Below are 18419 nucleotides of genomic sequence, written 5' to 3'. Positions count from 1 at the left end.
CACAGATTCTGGTGGATACACGAGAATCCGAGTTTCACGCTGAATATGGAAATTGGTATTCTAGTACACTTACAATGGAGGTCTCCCAACGTATGCTCACAGATTTGGACGAAACTAGTGTCAATCGATCACAAATTTAACCAATATGAAATTTGCAAATGCAACTATCTGCCAATGCGCAGGTTTGGCGGAGATATTTGCATAAGAAGAACCGGAAACTTGCAAATTTGTAAGCCAAAATTCGAAAAGTGTAAAATTGATGGCATTTTGGGCGCGTTTTCGCCTCTTTTTATGCAAATATCTTCCTGCGCATTGGCAGATAGTTGCATTTGCAAATTTCATATTGGTTAAATTTGTGATCGATTGACACTAGTTTCGTCCAAATCTGTGAGCATACGTTGGGAGACCTCCATTGTTAGTATGATATGGCTCTAAAAAAATATATATATAGAGACACAGCGTAAATAGTAAGGAGACACGGGTTGGCCGTAAACAGGACAACATACACTCTTAGAAACTGGGTATTAAAAAAATCAGCGATATTGATATGTTACTCTACCGCTTTGGATTTAAACGGTTGTACTACCCTGGTATAGATTCGGTAATGAAATAATTCTATGTGGTAATCATTTTATTACTAGGTGGTATTAAATTTTGTACCATATGGTATTATTTTTGTCAATTTATTACTAAATCATTACCAAGGCGGTAAAGTCACATATCAATACCGCGCTTTACTGATTTTCCTAAGAGTTTACCCTCGTGGATATGAAATGATCTTCACTCACTATGGAGGGGTGTCAGGTGGTTATCGCCAATCTTGTCGGGACTAATTTTAAATCGCTCAGCCTCAAATACAAGCGGACCCATATTCTTTCGTTTACCAGGATGTTTTCGCCCGTGGCGGTATTTTAAAAAAAGTTTCCAGCCAAAATCTGGATTTTTAAAAGAGTTGTGACTTCAACACATATCCATGCCACACTTACCAGTAATTGCAGCTATTTCAACATTATTAGAAACTTTGAAAATTTAAAATATGCTCATCTTTCTATCAAAAATAATTTGACGTTGTATGAAGAGTTGATGTTTTGATTTTTTAACTGACCCAGCCCAATTTTTTTTAAGTGCTTGGTACTTTCTATAAAGAAATGAGTTCTACGTTCGACTCCAAAACTAGTCAGGGCCAGCAGGAGGAGAAATGAAGACAAGATGAAAATAGATGTCACCGCCTTAAGTGGAACAGGGGTTTCCTTTGCTTTGGACTCCTTAGTTGGAGGGACTCCCTTCGTATATCTTTCATAGGCAGGATCCTCAATTAGATATAGAACTCCTTCCACATCAGTTACCGTCTGGAGGTCGTCCCATCTCCCCGGAATGCCTGAGACCTCGGGTTGCCCCAGCTTTCTGGCAAGGAGTGGAGACAGCCAGTTTTTGTAGCGTTGGTCGTACGAGACAGAAACAAATGGGGTTCAATCCCTTCCATTTAAGGCTGACTGACTGCCATTTATTTTTAAGAGGGTCGATAGACGTTCATAGTTATCATGGTCATCCATAATAGCGTACGTTTGACGAGGATCGATGGACGTGTTAAAATATGTGAGAGGTTTTGAGGCTAAAATACTAGTAAAGAATTCTACAAAGTGTGCCATGGAACATAGCGCACTGACAAACGTGAGCCTACTCTTCAGTTTGACGAGTATTTGGGTGGATATATTTGTATCCTGGTAAAACTGAATGTACCACGGGATTGTATTGGCCATCAAAATAGATCCCAAACTATCACGTATCGAGTAGGAGCTAATTGTAATTATTGGGATGTCTAAGTCCACCAGTTGGGAGAATGTTTCGGGGGACTTGGGGAGGCTTGATGGCGCTCAAATATGAAAATATCTCCCCCGTGTGTAAATTTTCCATGACAACGTAGCACCCGCAGAGTAGCCAAACTGTGACTATTGGTGCAGCAAATGTCTGCCTGTTGTGACATATTTTCAAACTCTCTCCCTGCGAAAGCAGGAGGGCGACTATGTTTATGATATCAAAGGTAACCTGGATCAAAGTTATGTCCTCCTTTGTTACTTGAACCACCAAACATATGGTCACACAACCAAGCAACAAGGTCGACCAGACAGCGGGGCTGAACGGGTGCAAAAATGCAGCCATGCCTTCCAACCCGGACGGGTATTGCGTTATAATGGAAAACTGGACAGATTTGAACTTGACCGAGTATGGCATCATAAAACTAAATCTACGAGAATAATACGTGCCAGCAGCCAGAATTGATACTTCAAAGGTATTGGGTCGCCCAACAATGGAAAAGTTCAAATTTTGCGAAAGGTGAACAATTTTGCAGTCTTTGGGCGACATTTGTCGAACATGGTAAACTTGACAGTTAATTTGTTTTAGGTCGATATTTCTGTTGTATAACACCTTCTTTTGGAGTAAATTTGTATTTTCTGTCCACCAAACTGATTCAATTTTTGGGAGAGGGCTGATCCTCAATTTTACAGGGACAGAGTGGAGACATGGTATGCAGGGAATAAAAACGTCGTCAGGGTAGTTGACATTGAAGACGATGAGTTTTGAGATGCCTTCGTGGTCTGAATAATATTTGTAAATTGATGCATTGCAGGGGTCATCGGTGTGTTGGAATATAAAACTTGGGTTGAAACTCTCTATCTCCAGGTATCTCTATCTGTATCTCCAGGTACAGAATCCAGAAATGAGACGGATGCCCAACCCGACCTTGTCCTGAAATTAATGATCGGATTTTCCGCCGCGCCAAGTATTACGTGTGTGAGGTTAACATAGATTTGATTCAAGAGGATGGGTGTGTTTGGATTGTTGGTTACAATGTGTCCAAAATATGGAGGGGGATGTCTACTCTTGGTACCTCCATGAAGCGCTGAGATGAAGTGGATGTCATGCTCATCAAAATAGTTGGGAATTGACATTGTCGTGGAAAGTACTTTCCGTGATCCTGTACTTAGCACAATCAATACTTCGATCACCCTCATTGTTGCAGTGGCTTGTGTAAATTTTCCGTTGGCCATCTTCCAGCAAGGTTAAGGTTAATACTTAAAAATTGAACAGAATAGGAGGTTTTGCAACCAGTATGGCTGCCAAGGTTTAAATCGCACATAAGCAGAAATAAGATAATATATCATGATCCGTTAACTCGGCGATGTATACATTTGGCCCAGTTTATTAGACACGGACGTGCTTAATTAGGTACTTCAACGTCAGATTAATAACAAGCTTTTAAATGAGATGATTATTTTCTTAGCAGTAATTTATATGGTCACGCAAGCAACTTTGTGAGATACAACATATTCCTCACAATTTTTTATACGTATGTCTATAGTTCGATGGTTTAAACCGGATTAGAACCAGATTGTTCTGGGAAGTTACGTTAGAAAAAGGACAAATTAAGAAGCCATTTAAATCTCACGATGAGGCTGTCGCATCGTTAGAGATTACCAGATATGTACATAAATGTTGAAATGAATCACAGGTGTGGTTCTTTCGATGACCCCACAAACTCGTCGCACTTCGGAGAGATGCAAAATAAATATTTACCCTCTTTTAAGAGGCGAGTCGATATTGCGAATGGGACAAAAGGGTTTTATTCTCCTTGATAATGTGTCTATTGCGCATAAGGGTGAGGCAGCAGGAGGCAGGAATAAGACTTCTGAAATAATTCAAACAAGATACGGTAATGATGTGAAGTATTGTGCATGGGTTTAACAGTGCTTTTGACACTCTAACTGTTGCGGCGAGGCATGAGTTTAATAATGGTTAATTTATGCGAAGAAGTCTATGTAGTTTTTATAAGATTATTTGGTTAAGAATTAAGCATCAGTGTCACGGCGAGGCATAAGTTTAGTAACGAATAATTTGACGTATAAATGTCATGCAATTTTAGATGATAATTTGGTTAAGTATTTAAGTATAAGAATGAATGTAAGTGTTCAATTGCCCCATGAAGAGGTGACCGTTGCCATGTTAATGACTGAGTGGGAAACGAGGTATGAAAAGAGCGTTTTCCTTTGTGTGAGAGAGTAAACGTTGGGTAGGTTAGTAAGAAGTAGTAAGTAAGTAGAAGTTGAGCAAGCAAGAAGCTCGCTTTTTTGTAGTCGTCAAATATTCGAATAAAGTCTAAAAATTAATTAACAGAAAGAGTTTAATTAAAGTTTGTTAGTTATTCATTTGCGTCTACCTTACTTCAAGCTGGATAGAGCATTTTTGGCACGATTTAAGTAGTTTTGGCAAGATTTAGGCCAGCTTAGTCAAGTCCAAGTCCAGTTTAAGTCCAAGTCCAGTATAAGTCATAAGTCGCATAAGTCCAGTATAAAGTCCAATAAGTCTACGCATAAGTCCAGTATAAAGTGCAATAAGTCTACGCATAAGTCCAGTATAAAGTCCAATAAGTCTACGCATAAGTCCAGTATAAAGTCCAATAAGTCTACGCATAAGTCCAGTATAAAGTCCAATAAGTCTACGCATAAGTCAAAGTGAAGTCTATGCATAAGTTCATTACGGCACGAGGTCAGATCACCAGAAAATTAGTTATCACGAGAAGATAATTCTGAAGTTGATAAGCCCCGACCGTAACATTAACCCTTTAAGGAGTGTAATTAACTACAAGAAAATGCATTAATTTGGGGACATTACAAGTATGTCGTGGTCATGGTGCGGGAGGGAGGAAGAACTAGGGAAATCGGAGGGTGATAAATGGCCACAGCTTTTTATTTTTTTATTTTGACGGTCATAATGTGTAAACAATAAATAAATTACGAAAAGTTGGAGAAAGTTACCGGGGACCACTTTTCTGGGGCAAAAACCCCAATTTTGACCACCCATCTTTTTTGTCATTCGGAGGGCCCTATCTTTAAAACTGAACCAAATCTGTAGAAATGTCTGAGGAAAAAACTGATGCCACTTACATTATACACTAATGCATTAATTAATGAACTCATGAAAATATAACCCAAGGAAAAATTTAGCCCGCTGCCAAAATATTCCTGAAAAATGTCCAAATTTTTCTAGTTTTATATATTTTATCGCACCTTACTCATCGATATCGGTCCAACTATTGACTGGATTAGATACTTGCAACATGTGAGCATAACATATAAAAAGCCACCCGTGAAGTGTGTCATAGTTGTTTTGCTAAAAATAACAGAAACTTGCAAGATATGATAAAATTTATTGCAAAATTGGGGATTTAATTTGTTCTCGAAACCTTTGCGTTGTCCAATCCGTGTCCAGCCATGTCAGGAATGTTGGGACATTTATCCTACATATTTTAGTTAAAAAATATAGGGGTGGGTGTGTCACGGTTTTTTTTTACTAAAAATCGCCGAAGTTTCCAAGATTTGGGAAATTTCGAAAAAATAGACTTAAAAAATAGTTTAATGTTTTAATTGGAAAATGCGGTAAAAAATTTGTAATATAATATACAGAACGAGTGCTGCCACATTCGTGACTCGGCCGGACACATATTCACTAATACCAAGCTGGGGAAAAATTTGAACTAAATTTGAATTTAGTGATAAAAATACTTGTTAACGTGACAGTACTCGTGCAGAATTATTTGACACAAATCAGACTGCACCAGCGAGACAAAAACTTACTCATCTAAACTAGACTACTTTTTTGTTTGAAACTAGCGAGACTTACAATTTTAAAATTCTTAAAAATTCTGAAGAGTTACTGAAACTTATAATTTTTAAATTTAAAATTTAAGAATTTACATTTGTAATTTAATTTTGGTTTAAATTAAAATTTAAAAAATCTGCATTTTATCTAGTGCAAAGTCGATCCGCCAGGTACGGCCTATCGGTCGGTACGGCCTGGATTGGACTATCCACTCGTCTCCACTGTCGGTACGGCTCTGGTCCCCGGTAACTTTTTCCAACTTTTCGTAATTTATTTATTGTTTACCCATTATGACCGTCAAAATAAAAAAATTAAAAGCTGTGGCCATTTATTACCCTCTGATTTCCCTAGTCCTTCAGTAGTTTTAGAAAAACTCGAAAAACTTGAAAGATTCAAAATTTAACACTGCGCTATATTAGGAGATATCCAATTTTTTGGCAAGAAAATGTTCAAATTTAACATTCGGTTGGCATAGGAGAAATCAAAAAAAGGCAGAAATTTTACTCCTCAGAGAGAAAATTGTGAAAATCAATGACCTTGCGGTCATTGATCAGTGTGCATCGTCACGAATGCATCCCACAGAACAACTTAAGTAATTGATTTAATTTATCTGGCAAACTTTGCCACGCAAAGAGTAACGAACTTTGTGTAAGCCACGGGTATTGTGTTTTAATGCGTTAGAAACGTTAAATAAACTATTTAGTAAGTCGCAATACATTACAGACATTTGCATACTGTCGTACAATATTCCGCTGCCAATTAAAAGATAAGATAATTAATGTTGCAGATAGATAAGATAATTCCTGTTGGTATGGCTGAGCCATGTCGTCCATAAATTATTCATTACTCCTTATATAATCATTCCAACTCATCACCCAACTTTAAAATAAATCAGGACATAACAATGGATATTGGGAAGGTTTCCCGTATTTTAATTCAGGATGAAACACTTATCAAGAATTGGGAGGAATTTTATTCCTGCCTGAAGTTTGTAGATCCTGATTTTAATCAATTGAAAAATTCTTACTCAAACTCTACCCTCACAACGTTTACATTATTTAATACAATTTTGAAACGATGGGTCTCAGCGAGGGGAGAGTGGGCCCGATTAACTACTCTGATTCAAATCCTGAAACAGAACGATTTCATCATGTCCGCAGGTAGGTAGTAGGAACAATTAATAAATTACCTTTAATAACCTTGCATAAATTAAAAATTTTTACATAAATTTTAAAACGTTTCTATATACAGAACTGCTTGAATCCAATTGTATTCCAATTACTACTGCCCCGAAGGACCCCGTCAAACCATTCATATTTCAACTTGGCAAATCATCCCCCACTTTTACGGGACGACACAAACAACTCGCGGTGCTACAATTGTTTATGAAATCGAAAACAACCGTGGCCATTACGGGATTGCCCGGGATTGGAAAAACGTCTCTACTAACGAAATTAGCATGGACAGTTATCGAACGAGAAGGATACTCCTGTATCTACCTTTTAGGCGAGAACTCTTCCACGATTACCACCTCTATCCATAAATTGGCAAAGTTAACATCAACCCCAATCCGTGATGAGGGAATGGATGAAGTTAAAGAGTCAGCGGAAATCCTCCTGTCCGTATTATCAAATTTATCAGCGAGTCAAAAAATGCTCTTGGTGGTCGATAATGTTGACGAAATGAACGAAATTGTGGCCTCCATACTTCGCGCACTGGTCCCCTACCCGGAAAAGTGTTTTGTTGTCGTCACATCGAGAAATGTTGCAGTGCTGTCTTGAATTCGGGACGAGATACGGTTAACCCCGCTGGATGGGGGAGATGCCGCTTGCCTGATAAGGGGACTACTTCCGGACGAAAAGGCAGACATGGTGAGAAATTTGGCCACACTGATGGAGAACTTTCCCTTAGCGATTCAACAAGCTGGCGCCTACATTAAGCATGCAAGGAGGATTAAAAATGAAAAGTATTCAATTCATAATTATATGGCGGAATTTCAAATTCGTAAAATGGAAATGCTGCAACAACCGTTATCACCGCTGGACTCCGAGGGGTATCAATTGACATCCTTCACCGCGATCAGGATGACGGTTAGCAAAATTGTAGACAATGCTGACGGACAAGGTGGTATGGCTGAAATTGTGCTGAAACTAGCATCCTATTTAAATCCTGATAGGATTAATTTCAAATTTATTCAATACCTTATGCAGAAAATTGGTAAGGAATGCGTAAGGAAAAGATGGTTTGGTACTGGTAGAATCAAAAACTATTTTGAAAGTAATTTTAAAAATTTTGGCGCCACTAGTTTCGACGACGCTGTAAATGTACTTAAATGCTTCGGTTTACTCAATGTCATAAAGGAAAATGAGGAATTGGTTGAGTTAAGTTAAGTTAATATGCATCGTTTAGTGCAAGAAGTAACGCGGCAAATATTTAGAGATGGTGAAGAGAGATTTTTGAAAGCTTTATTCACAATTTTTAGCGAAATAAATGACCCTCGCAGTTTTTTATGTTTTGAAATTTGTTATTTCCTTGAGGAAGGCTTAAATTACACGAAGTGGAAAAATGTTATTGAGTTCTATGTTTTTAGGAAGTTTGTAAGATACACGGTTGGCGAAGGGGGTCGTATTGTTGTTAATAAGATGCGATCCTCCCCCCGCCACTATGTAGCTAGGCACGATCCTAATGAGATATTCACGGAGCAAAGTGAGGATGCGATGGATACGATGAAAAATCTTCAAAGATGCCTCAATATGATGTTAGGAGTGGTTAGCGAGATTGGAGAAGATTCTGCTGATCATAGTGCTATACAGATTGCCGGCGCAGTTGTTAGGCTGTCGGCGATATCACTTTTGCACGTCGCTAAGTATTGAGGATGGATGTTGAGTTATGGCATAGATACAGATCACAGGGCAAAGGCATGATGTGTACATAATTCGCAGTTTGATGCATGTAATTTAAATTTCATGGACAAAATATGCAGACCTGAAAGTAATTTATAAATTTTTTTAGAAGAATATGTTTCAGCTTATTTGTTGGTCCGAGCAAGATAATATTATCCAGCTCAAAATGTGAGATCCATAAGTTTTCATTGGGGTTCCTTTCCAGTTGTGTTTGGGCGTCTTTCTCTATAAATATTAGAATTGTGTCTGGGGATGCAACGAGTACTCGGTTAGACTTGGTACTCGGTGAACTCGGCATATTTTTGGTGAGCTCGAACTCGGCCGAGCTTTTTTGGTACTCGGCCGAGTTTTACTATTATAATTTTATGGTAAAATATGTCAAATTACACAGATGGAAATGTAGAACACTACTCTAGATTTAGATCTCTTACAAAAACGAGAGTACACAAATAATTATTTCTAGTATAATCTTTTGGATTTACGACATTGTTCATTATGTAATTTGTCAATGAGTTAAAATCAACTTTACAATTGCCGTATTTTCGGGTGAGAATGACAAATTACTCGGGTTTTCGAGCGCTCGATGACCGAGTTTCAGCGAGTACTTGAACTCGGTCCAAAATTTGGCCGAGTACTCGAACTCGACTCGGCTTGAAAATTTAGGACTCGTTGCATCTCTAATTGTGGCGATGATTACGAGTAATGGATACAAGTACATATGTATTCAGTTTGAGCGAAATTCCTGTAAATTGTATATATTTTGTTTTCTTTCGAGGCATAATATAATAGATTCAGCCATAAATTTACTTTTATTTTACGTCCCACAAAACCACTCTGTAACATCATGATAAATTAGTTAAATAAAAAATGTTTAAATCTGTTAATTTGGAATTTTATAAATCACGTTAATTGGTGTTTGTCGAGTTTGTCGAGTTTGTCGCTAGGTGTCCAGGGCTGAAAATCAGTACTTGTGCTGACGCTCATTCGACACCATTAATAAAAACTTCAATCAATCAATCAATCAATCTCTATACATTTTAAATTAATATTGAACTACATAATTGTATTCGTTATGTCTACGCTTTGGCTTATCTGTCTATTATAAAACTCTTATTGCGATTACTCCATTAATGAATAGACTTAATTATGATGTAGGTAGCAAATTATTGATAAAAATACGTAGGTAGCTACATCAATTACAGATAAATGATGCATAGTAATTGCACGCAATTAGTTGAATCATTGTCAGAATTGTATGTAGGTAATCACGTCCTAAATATCAGAATTTGGTAAAATTATACAATTTAATCGTGGTTCAAGTTAGCAATTGTCACAACCGTAAAACTCGAATACTTCCACGAAATAAATGCTACATTTATCTTTTACTTATTTGAAGTATCAATTGCAACCTTAAGAAAGTATAGTTTTGTACTTATAATATAATTCAATAATTAATGGCCAATCACAATATAAGTATTCCCTTCATTTATGGTGATTACAGATTTTACATGGTCGGATGGTTACTAATTGATTACACAAATTTCAAATAATCACGGCCAATCAATCATAAGCTGTTGTGGTTGCCAGATTTTCAATAATTTTTTTTCGAATTTTCTTTTGACCATCGAGTCAAAATGTTACTGTCACATTTACTTCCTCATTTTGAGCGTCATATATTTCTCTGTTCACATTTAAACCTTACAAACATATATTGGAACGATACGAGTAAAAATATAGAATTTCGTCGTAATAGAACTAAATTGCAATCCTTTGCTTTTGCAGGCCACGTAGCCTACATTTTTGGAATTTTTTCTATACTGAGTTCTTATTATTGGAGAAATTCTACAACCTTAAATAAAACTAGTCACACCATAAGCGCTATTTTCACATTTTCTTACGTGGTAATGATTTTACTGGACGTGGCAGTTTACAGGAATGAAGGAAAAATAACAGCCTTCTTAAAATGTCTTGGTCACGCGGAAAAGTACAATTGGTCATGTAGAAGTAAGACATTACGTTTTCGCTTGTTAAACTTAACGTAAATAATTATTACTTATGCCCTTTAGGTAAACGAAATAATGAATTTTTCTAAAAAATTGTTGGCTATTTCCTTCTGCAACTAACAATGGCGTGTAACATCACAACGCTCTGTGTATTCCTGATAATTGTATTAATTCCTGGCCAGCCTCCATTCCTTGGCTCATTTTTGATGAATTATATATCTGAAACTTATGCAAATTTGTCCCACGCAGGGTTCATATTAGTCACTGCAGGATTCCAATGTCTGTTGTGGTACAGTGCATCATCCATTGTTGTCGTCATTGGGTATAGCTTCGTAATTCCGGTAGTATGGATACTGCATCGCCAAAGCATACTCCAATCTGAGAGGTACATATAAATACAGAGGGTCCTCCAAGATTATGGGCCTTGATTTTTTGGGCAAAATACGCGAATATTTTAAGTTTGTGGTAAGCTCTAGGACCCATTTTCGAATTTTTTAAATTTAGCGACTGGTTGCACGATGCACCTTGAACGGAACTTTCCGAAAATTTTCAAATATTTTGGATTAGCGCCATTTTTCTAGGTTATAGGGCCAAAAAGCTACAAGGTCTATAATCTTGGCGAACCCTGTATATTTCACCATGAAACGATACTTCATTGCACATAAATAGATAATGTGATTGAAATACTTGATTTTCATGTAGCTGGACAAATTTGTCAGGAGTATCCAAAAGATTAAAGTTTTACGGAGCTTTGAAAATATTGGAGATACAAATGAATGACATTTTTCAATCATACTTTCTTCCAGCAATGCTATCCCTCCTCTCGCTAGTTGTTATAAGCTTTTCTGTGATAACGATTCTAATGTGGGACGAAACTATGTCAAACCCAGGGATGCTATTTATTTTGGTGGGACTTATTAACGCTGTCCCTATAGAGATAATTGTATGCACACTTTCTGGAAAAATTAACAAACAATCGACTGAATTTCTGAGACGGATGGTTTCCACAACAGTGATTAATCAAAACGATGTCAGGTTGCGTAAACATATTCGTGCAATGTTACAGTTGAAAATTAGGTTTGGAAATAATTTCATTGATATGCAAACACCGTTGGTTATGATGAATTTTTGCATAGTTCAAATAGCCAATACATTGGTAGAATTGGTAAAATTATTCCATTGAAAATAATATTTAAATTGTAATTCTTTTTATTTAAAACACTTTAGTAAAATTGATAAAGTGTTAATACTAGAAGGAAAATTTAGAATAATGAATTTAGCGTAAGAGAGGTATGATTGTTGCTGATGTTACATAGTAGGGCCAATTGTTATGTCCAATGGACAAATTAATGTAGCGAACGGGGTTTATTGAATTTTGAAAAAGTAACGATATCACGAGAAAGCCCATTAAATTATCTAAAGGATAGATAAACTAATATTCAAAATTTCCTCGTTTTGAAGCCACGCCAGCCCAAAGTCTTGGCGTTAGCTCGCTTGCGGTACGCGCTCTAAGGGATATTGGTTAAATTTCTAGACGATAGAATTTTTTATGAATTCCAAACTTGTGTGTGGTTTAGCACATCTGGCTTCAGTTTGGACCATTGGTCATATTCCAGCAGATTGAGGTTCGGCAACAGTGAACTTTCTTCTGGTTCCAAAATGGAGTCACAAATTTAACACCTCAACAACCCAAATACTATTTTGGCCTCATGAGCAGGACCAAAATCCTGATTTCACGTCTAGTCGCCATTTTTTGGTTGTTAGTGGTCCAGGGGTTGCACAATCGCTTTCATTATTTCAAAAATACTTTTTGACACAAAATTCCACCCCTACGGAAGAAAATTCACGTTTTCAGCCACAGCCAACTTACGCCCAAACAAAAAATCACAACACCAAGATGGCGGGTCCGTTTAACGTTTTTGAAATTTTTATGGATAGGCTGGACCGATGGGGTGTAGATAGGGTCCTTTTGCCATTTTATTCATCCTCAACCAAAACAAATTGATCATTTGATTAAAAATATCGGTTTTCATTTTACAGGCGGGTACCGCATGACCAGCCCCCGGTTTCTAGTGAGTCTATTTTATACTTCCCGTGAAGTTAGCAAGTGTATCTCTTTACCTCTTAAAAGAATAGGCCTAACGTCCAGTTTAAGGGCCTGGGACGCGGTTTTACTTAACACGTTCATCTACAGAGCCTTTTTTCCTTCGGGCCGGCATGGATGCCGACAAGCTCGGTTTTTCCACGCCTTATGAATTTGGGCGACCTTTTTGACAGTGGCACCCAGCTTTTTCTTTCTGTCATCGACACTACTATGGAGTTACTGGCATAACAGGAAGTACCTGTTATGCGAGTGCGGAGAAGTAACGTAAAATCGCGCTTTTGTCCTCAGGAACGTAGGTCCCTAATGAAATCGAGAGAGAATTTAATGCTTAATTCGGAAAATTATCAACCTAAGCGACCCTAGGTTTCACGCAGAGCAATATCAAAAGTTAATATATTCTGCTGAAATTTGATGTGAAGGTTAAATTTACTTTCGAGTAGCATATTTGGTTTGATATTTGATATGAGATGCAAAGCTGTACTGAGAGGTTTTTAATTTTTCCGCCCATGAGAATTTTGCCAAGTGTTCTGAACATCTTATAGCGTGGTTTCAATTTTATGTGAAGGAGTCATGGATGTTAGGTACCGCTGCACATGGTAAGAAGGGCAGAGCAAGTGACACCGCGGAGAAAGCAGAGTAGGGGAAGACCTGTCGCCAAGAGGAAGCTGGATCGAAGCCTGCTAAGATACGATTTGTATATCTACATTACTCATTCAAAACATGTTTCACCTGCCCACAAGGGATGTGACTTCCATCGGGCCGAGCACTATTTATGTGACCGCATTGCACATACTTTTAACCCCACATATTAAATTTCGTGGAGTCTAAGTTCTACCAGAACCTATGTGCCGACATAATTAATGAGCTTCCCTTATGATATTATTGGCACAAATTGTCTCACATAATTATCACGCAGGTTCCATAAGTTTCCATACTTTTATAGAATCCATCCTCCTGTCAATATGCCTGCCACATTTACTCACAACATATAAGCACACACAACAACACAACATTGGCGAGACTGCCGGGGGAGAAACTCACGAGGAGAAAGTTTGACATGAAGCCCACTCGGAAATAGATCAGGGTAACTCTGTCACCTCCGACTACATCCTGAATTTCATCTCGGAATCGATTATTTCCCTCATGCTCACTTCCCCGAAGAGCCTGTGCAATCCTGCTATGAAGGGAGGTGGGCAGTGCACACACTATGCGCGTTTTTCAGATACTTGACCAATTGAATTCGCCTTGAATTCTTGAATCGTCCATGTTAAATTTAGATATATCAAAAATCCAATAAAAAAATAATGAAAATGTTCCAATTTGCCACGCACGACCCAAACTTGTCATTTTGCACTTGTCGTCATTTTGTGATTTTCTGGAAGATACGGAGCCACGAAGTCCGAGTCCGAGGAAAGTGTTTCGCACGACTTAGCATCTTTTCAACTGAATTTAATTAATTGGAATGGCATTGGAATGGGCGTTCAACACTAATCATTCTAATGCGTAGTAAATCAGAAACATTACCTGCACCGGTAAATATTTCCTAGTCCGTTGTCACTTTAATTACAAAGTTGAGTTAATGCAAAAATTATTCACTTACCAGGTATACTATCGAGGTGTTTTTCGTGTCCAGGGTACCCACTAGGTTTTTTGCAATCTACTAGGACCCTAGATGAAGGATCCATTCATATTTCCGTGTAAACCAAATATTTGGCGCCGTGGCGTTGCGCCAAATTCGGCAAATATGAATGTTTTTATTTTTTAAACCGCCATAACTCTGTAATACCTCGATGGATTTTCAAAATTTTTTACTGAATTCATGACAGAGGGATCAGCTTTCGCATGAGAGGAAATTTTTCCAAGATTGGTTGTTTGAATTTTTTCAAAATTTCAAAATTTGTCAAAAATGTCAAAAAATAAAAGTTTCATAAAATAAAATAAAAAATAAAATAAAAATAAAATCTCACGGGAACTTCAAAAGTTATCGAGGTTTGAAATTGGTCGAAAACGCAGATTTTTAAATTTGACGCCACGCCACGGCGCCAAATATGAGTTTTAAACGTATTGGGTACCCTGGACCCAAAACACACCTCGATAGTATACCTGGTTAAATTCCTAATGGTGAAACCAATGCCAAGAAAACAAGTAGACAGAAGCTTACGTTTCGCTGCAAGAACTTGGTTCTGGTGAAGGAGGTAACAAATTTGGGCCTGCCCATGGAAAACCCAGACAAGTCGGATGAATTTGAGGACTTGGTGACCTCATCAATTTGTGAGTAGACGTCATAGCTTGCCTATATGCAGTGTTTAAAGGGTATTTACCAAGTGGTATATACCACTGGTAAATACTGGTATTTACCGGTATTTACCACCGAGCTAAAGTGGTATAAAGTGGTACAAAGTGGTAAAAACCTTTTTGGGGTATTGTGAAAAAAATTTTACCATATACATTTCAAAATAATTAACAACAAATAATTAATTTAATGATGAGGAAAATTATGTTAAACTGTAAAGTATTTACGTAGTATTAAGAATATCATTTAGTTTGGCTTTCCCAAACTGGAAATTAATCAATCTTGAGTTTTTACCACTTGATAACAGTTTATACCACTTTTTACCATTTTACCACTTTTTACCACTGTGATGGTAAAAATCAAGCAAAGTGGTAAAATTTAAAACACTGCCTATATGATTCATTGGTAATAAATTCTGCAAAATAATTTGCAAATTCAATCCTCCGCAGCATCTCCACTTGTCCACAGAAAGGTTACGCATCGCCCCATGGTGACGTTATCTGATACAAGACACGCCAATGAGGAAGCACGAACAGATCCTGAACATGATACATTCAACAGATCCATTCAACAGACCCATTCAACAGATCCATTCAACCTACGAGAACTCAAAAACTATCGGCTAAGGCTGGTAAAACAGAAATTTGAAGATCAAAACAATGAAGATAATCTCGAATACGCGTTAAAATATAAACGGGGAGTAGTTAAAGTTGACAGAGAGTGTCAAACCATCGCCCCATCATTTCTTATGGAACGCAAAAATCCCAAATTAACATAGTTTCAGATAGTGTTGTTCGTGTATTTATTTGATAAAATTCTCACCTGCTTACATGCATTATCTCAAATCTCAAGTGTCTGAAGACATGAGTTCGGAAACGTAGCCAATTAATGACTTACGAGTGCATGCATTAATTTTACTCGAAAATTTTAAAAATTTAGATTTCATATAATTTACAAAGGTCGATTCTTCTAATATTGAAATTATATATAGTTATATATATCTGTATAATTAGATTATATACACAAGTAACAACACAAACCTTACGCATTTCAAACAGAAGTTCAGTTGTGTATTTATTTAAAATTACGTAAATATGAGTAAAAATATAAATATAAATAGTATAAATTCATAAAATCCACCAAAAATACTAACAAGTCATCTTGAAAACATTATTTATTTCTTAGCAATACAAAAATGTTCTAAATTTATGGAAACTATAATTATTTAGTCATCCACGTTTCAAGGAGTGGTAAAACTGGTATTAAATATTATTTAACAAATCAATATATTTAATCAACTTAACCACATTGTCCATTTATGTACCAATCATGAATCCTATCAAGTTTTAAGCTCATCTGTCAACGTAAAAAAAATTACTTAATTTTGGCTCATTCATCATTCATCATCCTTGGTCACATTATCATTCTACCGATATATACATGTCTTTCTTAAAATAGATACCCTTATATTTTGCAACATCATGACGTGTTTAGCTTTACGAAGTTACAAATACTGTTTTAAAATAGACTCTTAAATACGATTCATATTATTACGTATGTAGATTGTATTTAGTTGGAACTCGCATATCCTAAACGTATCTGTTGTTTTTATTTGGACCAATAAGACAACTCACACTATGGTTCATCTATTAAAGCTGCAGTATTTTCCTGCACAATTTTGCTGAAACTTGTTGGCCGATCTCTTTAATGCTAATATTGGGATATGCATTATGTATTATTGGGAATGCAATGTTGGGATGGCAAGTCTGGGCGGAGAACACGAACTCATTATACTTTACTTGAGGTGTGATTTTGATTGCAAATGTCGTCTCGAGTTCAACCACGCCATCCCCCAACTTAAAAATAGCTAAGTTTGTCCTCGAATCGACTCTTTCTGCCTTAAAGACGACGCCATAACTGCCCCGTCCTAAAAGACTCTGATATTTGCTAAACTCTGCCATGTTGTCAACTTTGACCTGTTCTACCGAGGTTACTGTTAGTTTTACAGCTTAACTTGCCATAGAATTTGAACTTAATTTGTAAACATTTAATTAAATATTAATAATTTTTTAATCATTACGGCATTGAAATCTGTTCAGTTTACCTATCGAAAAGGTTCACCGAGAAACTGCCACTTGGAGTCGACTCCACGCACTGTACAAACAATTCCATACCGCTGAGAGTTATTTCCGACGTGGTCAGACTCACACTATATAAAAAATTACAATAATTTCGTGAAGAATTCATTTATTGCATGCTAAAAAATACTATACTTGAGACTAATGATCGATCCACCAATCTTTATAAAAAATGTCGATTTCGAATTAGTTCTGCTGCATTTCATGCCTAGGTTAATATTGTGTGTCTTGCACTTAAAAGCAAGACATAACTATGTACTCATCATATTAAGAGATTATAATCTCTGGATCAATTTTATATCTGGATGATATCATAATGATAAAAAAACGATGACCTCTGTATATCCTGAGGATATCAATTCATGTCCGTAACATGTCAGTGTATGTCCTCAGCGTGTCGCTATTTCGCGACTTTTGATGTCTCATTGATGTTCTTGTAGATATCGTAGCGATGTCATTAAATTACACGGATTCGAGCTCCTTTGGATATCCTTGATATATCTCATTTATATCAGTTAATGATGTCATATTGATGTCTTAATGATATCTAGTAATTTCATCGCTTTTATCGTATTCTTTTTATTTTGCTTTTAAATATTAATTAACTAATTAGTCATTACATTAGCAGTTTGGGTAAAAACAACAAATTTAGTAAACAAATTTATGATAACCTATTCTTTTTTGCTTTAAGTCGATCACTAGGGTGCTGGAACCACGAAATAATAGCTTTGGAAATCTCCTTCTCGGTCACGTCAGGAATTTTATCCATCGCTGATTCTGTTAATATCAAGTTAATATTACTAAATAGAATGACTTATTTTGATTAAGTATTTATATACGTGGATAGTTTCATTGTTTGGAAACTTACCCGACATTATGGAGTACTGTCGTCGCAACTTTTAGAAGCACTTTAACCAGAAATATTACTAGTTTCCTGACCTCCGTAATTTTCTAAAACTATTACTGCCGGTTGGATTATAGCTGGGGCTGGCAGTTGGCGAAATGTGTTAAGAGATACTTTTTTAATTTCTTGTTTAGCACGTTGTAATATACGTTTCTCTCCAACAACGGTTTTTCGCATTGTTAATAAGATGGAAAATGTAGAATATTTTCTACTACAGAATTAATTGGACTTGTGAAATATCCAGCACCCGATCAAAGAGCAGTTGTTTTGATGTCAGAAACAAGTCATAATGCCGATATCAGGAAAAGGTGTAGTTCCGATATCATTAGTTTGTCTTTTAATGATATCATCAGCAAGTCAATTAAGTGACACATTTAGGATATCATGACCTCACACATGTCTACTTTAGATATCCT

At 36.7% G+C, this 18419-nt stretch overlaps 1 protein-coding gene across 1 annotated transcript; it reads left to right on the top strand.

Moving 5' to 3' along the window:
- Positions 1 to 6549: 6549 nt before the first annotated feature.
- LOC118433561 lies at positions 6550 to 9477 on the top strand. Its single transcript, XM_035845562.1, has 2 exons — positions 6550 to 6818; positions 6910 to 9477. The coding sequence occupies exons 1-2, from the start codon at positions 6563 to 6565 to the stop codon at positions 7437 to 7439; spliced, it is 786 nt and encodes a 261-aa protein (XP_035701455.1). The 5' UTR covers positions 6550 to 6562; the 3' UTR covers positions 7440 to 9477.
- Positions 9478 to 18419: the final 8942 nt, after the last annotated feature.

The sequence above is a fragment of the Folsomia candida genome, unplaced genomic scaffold (assembly GCF_002217175.1).
Source record: "Folsomia candida strain VU population unplaced genomic scaffold, ASM221717v1 Fcan01_Sc058, whole genome shotgun sequence".
NCBI classification, from domain to species: domain Eukaryota; kingdom Metazoa; phylum Arthropoda; class Collembola; order Entomobryomorpha; family Isotomidae; genus Folsomia; species Folsomia candida.
This window is presented reverse-complemented; position numbering and strand designations above follow the sequence as displayed.

Bases quoted from the DNA above. Each gene is read 5' to 3' on its own strand.
- LOC118433561 (XM_035845562.1), top strand. From the start codon at position 6,563: ATGGATATTGGGAAGGTTTCCCGTATTTTAATTCAGGATGAAACACTT. The intron at 6,819-6,909 runs GTAGGTAGTAGG...TTCTATATACAG, and splicing joins CGATTTCATCATGTCCGCAG to AACTGCTTGAATCCAATTGT.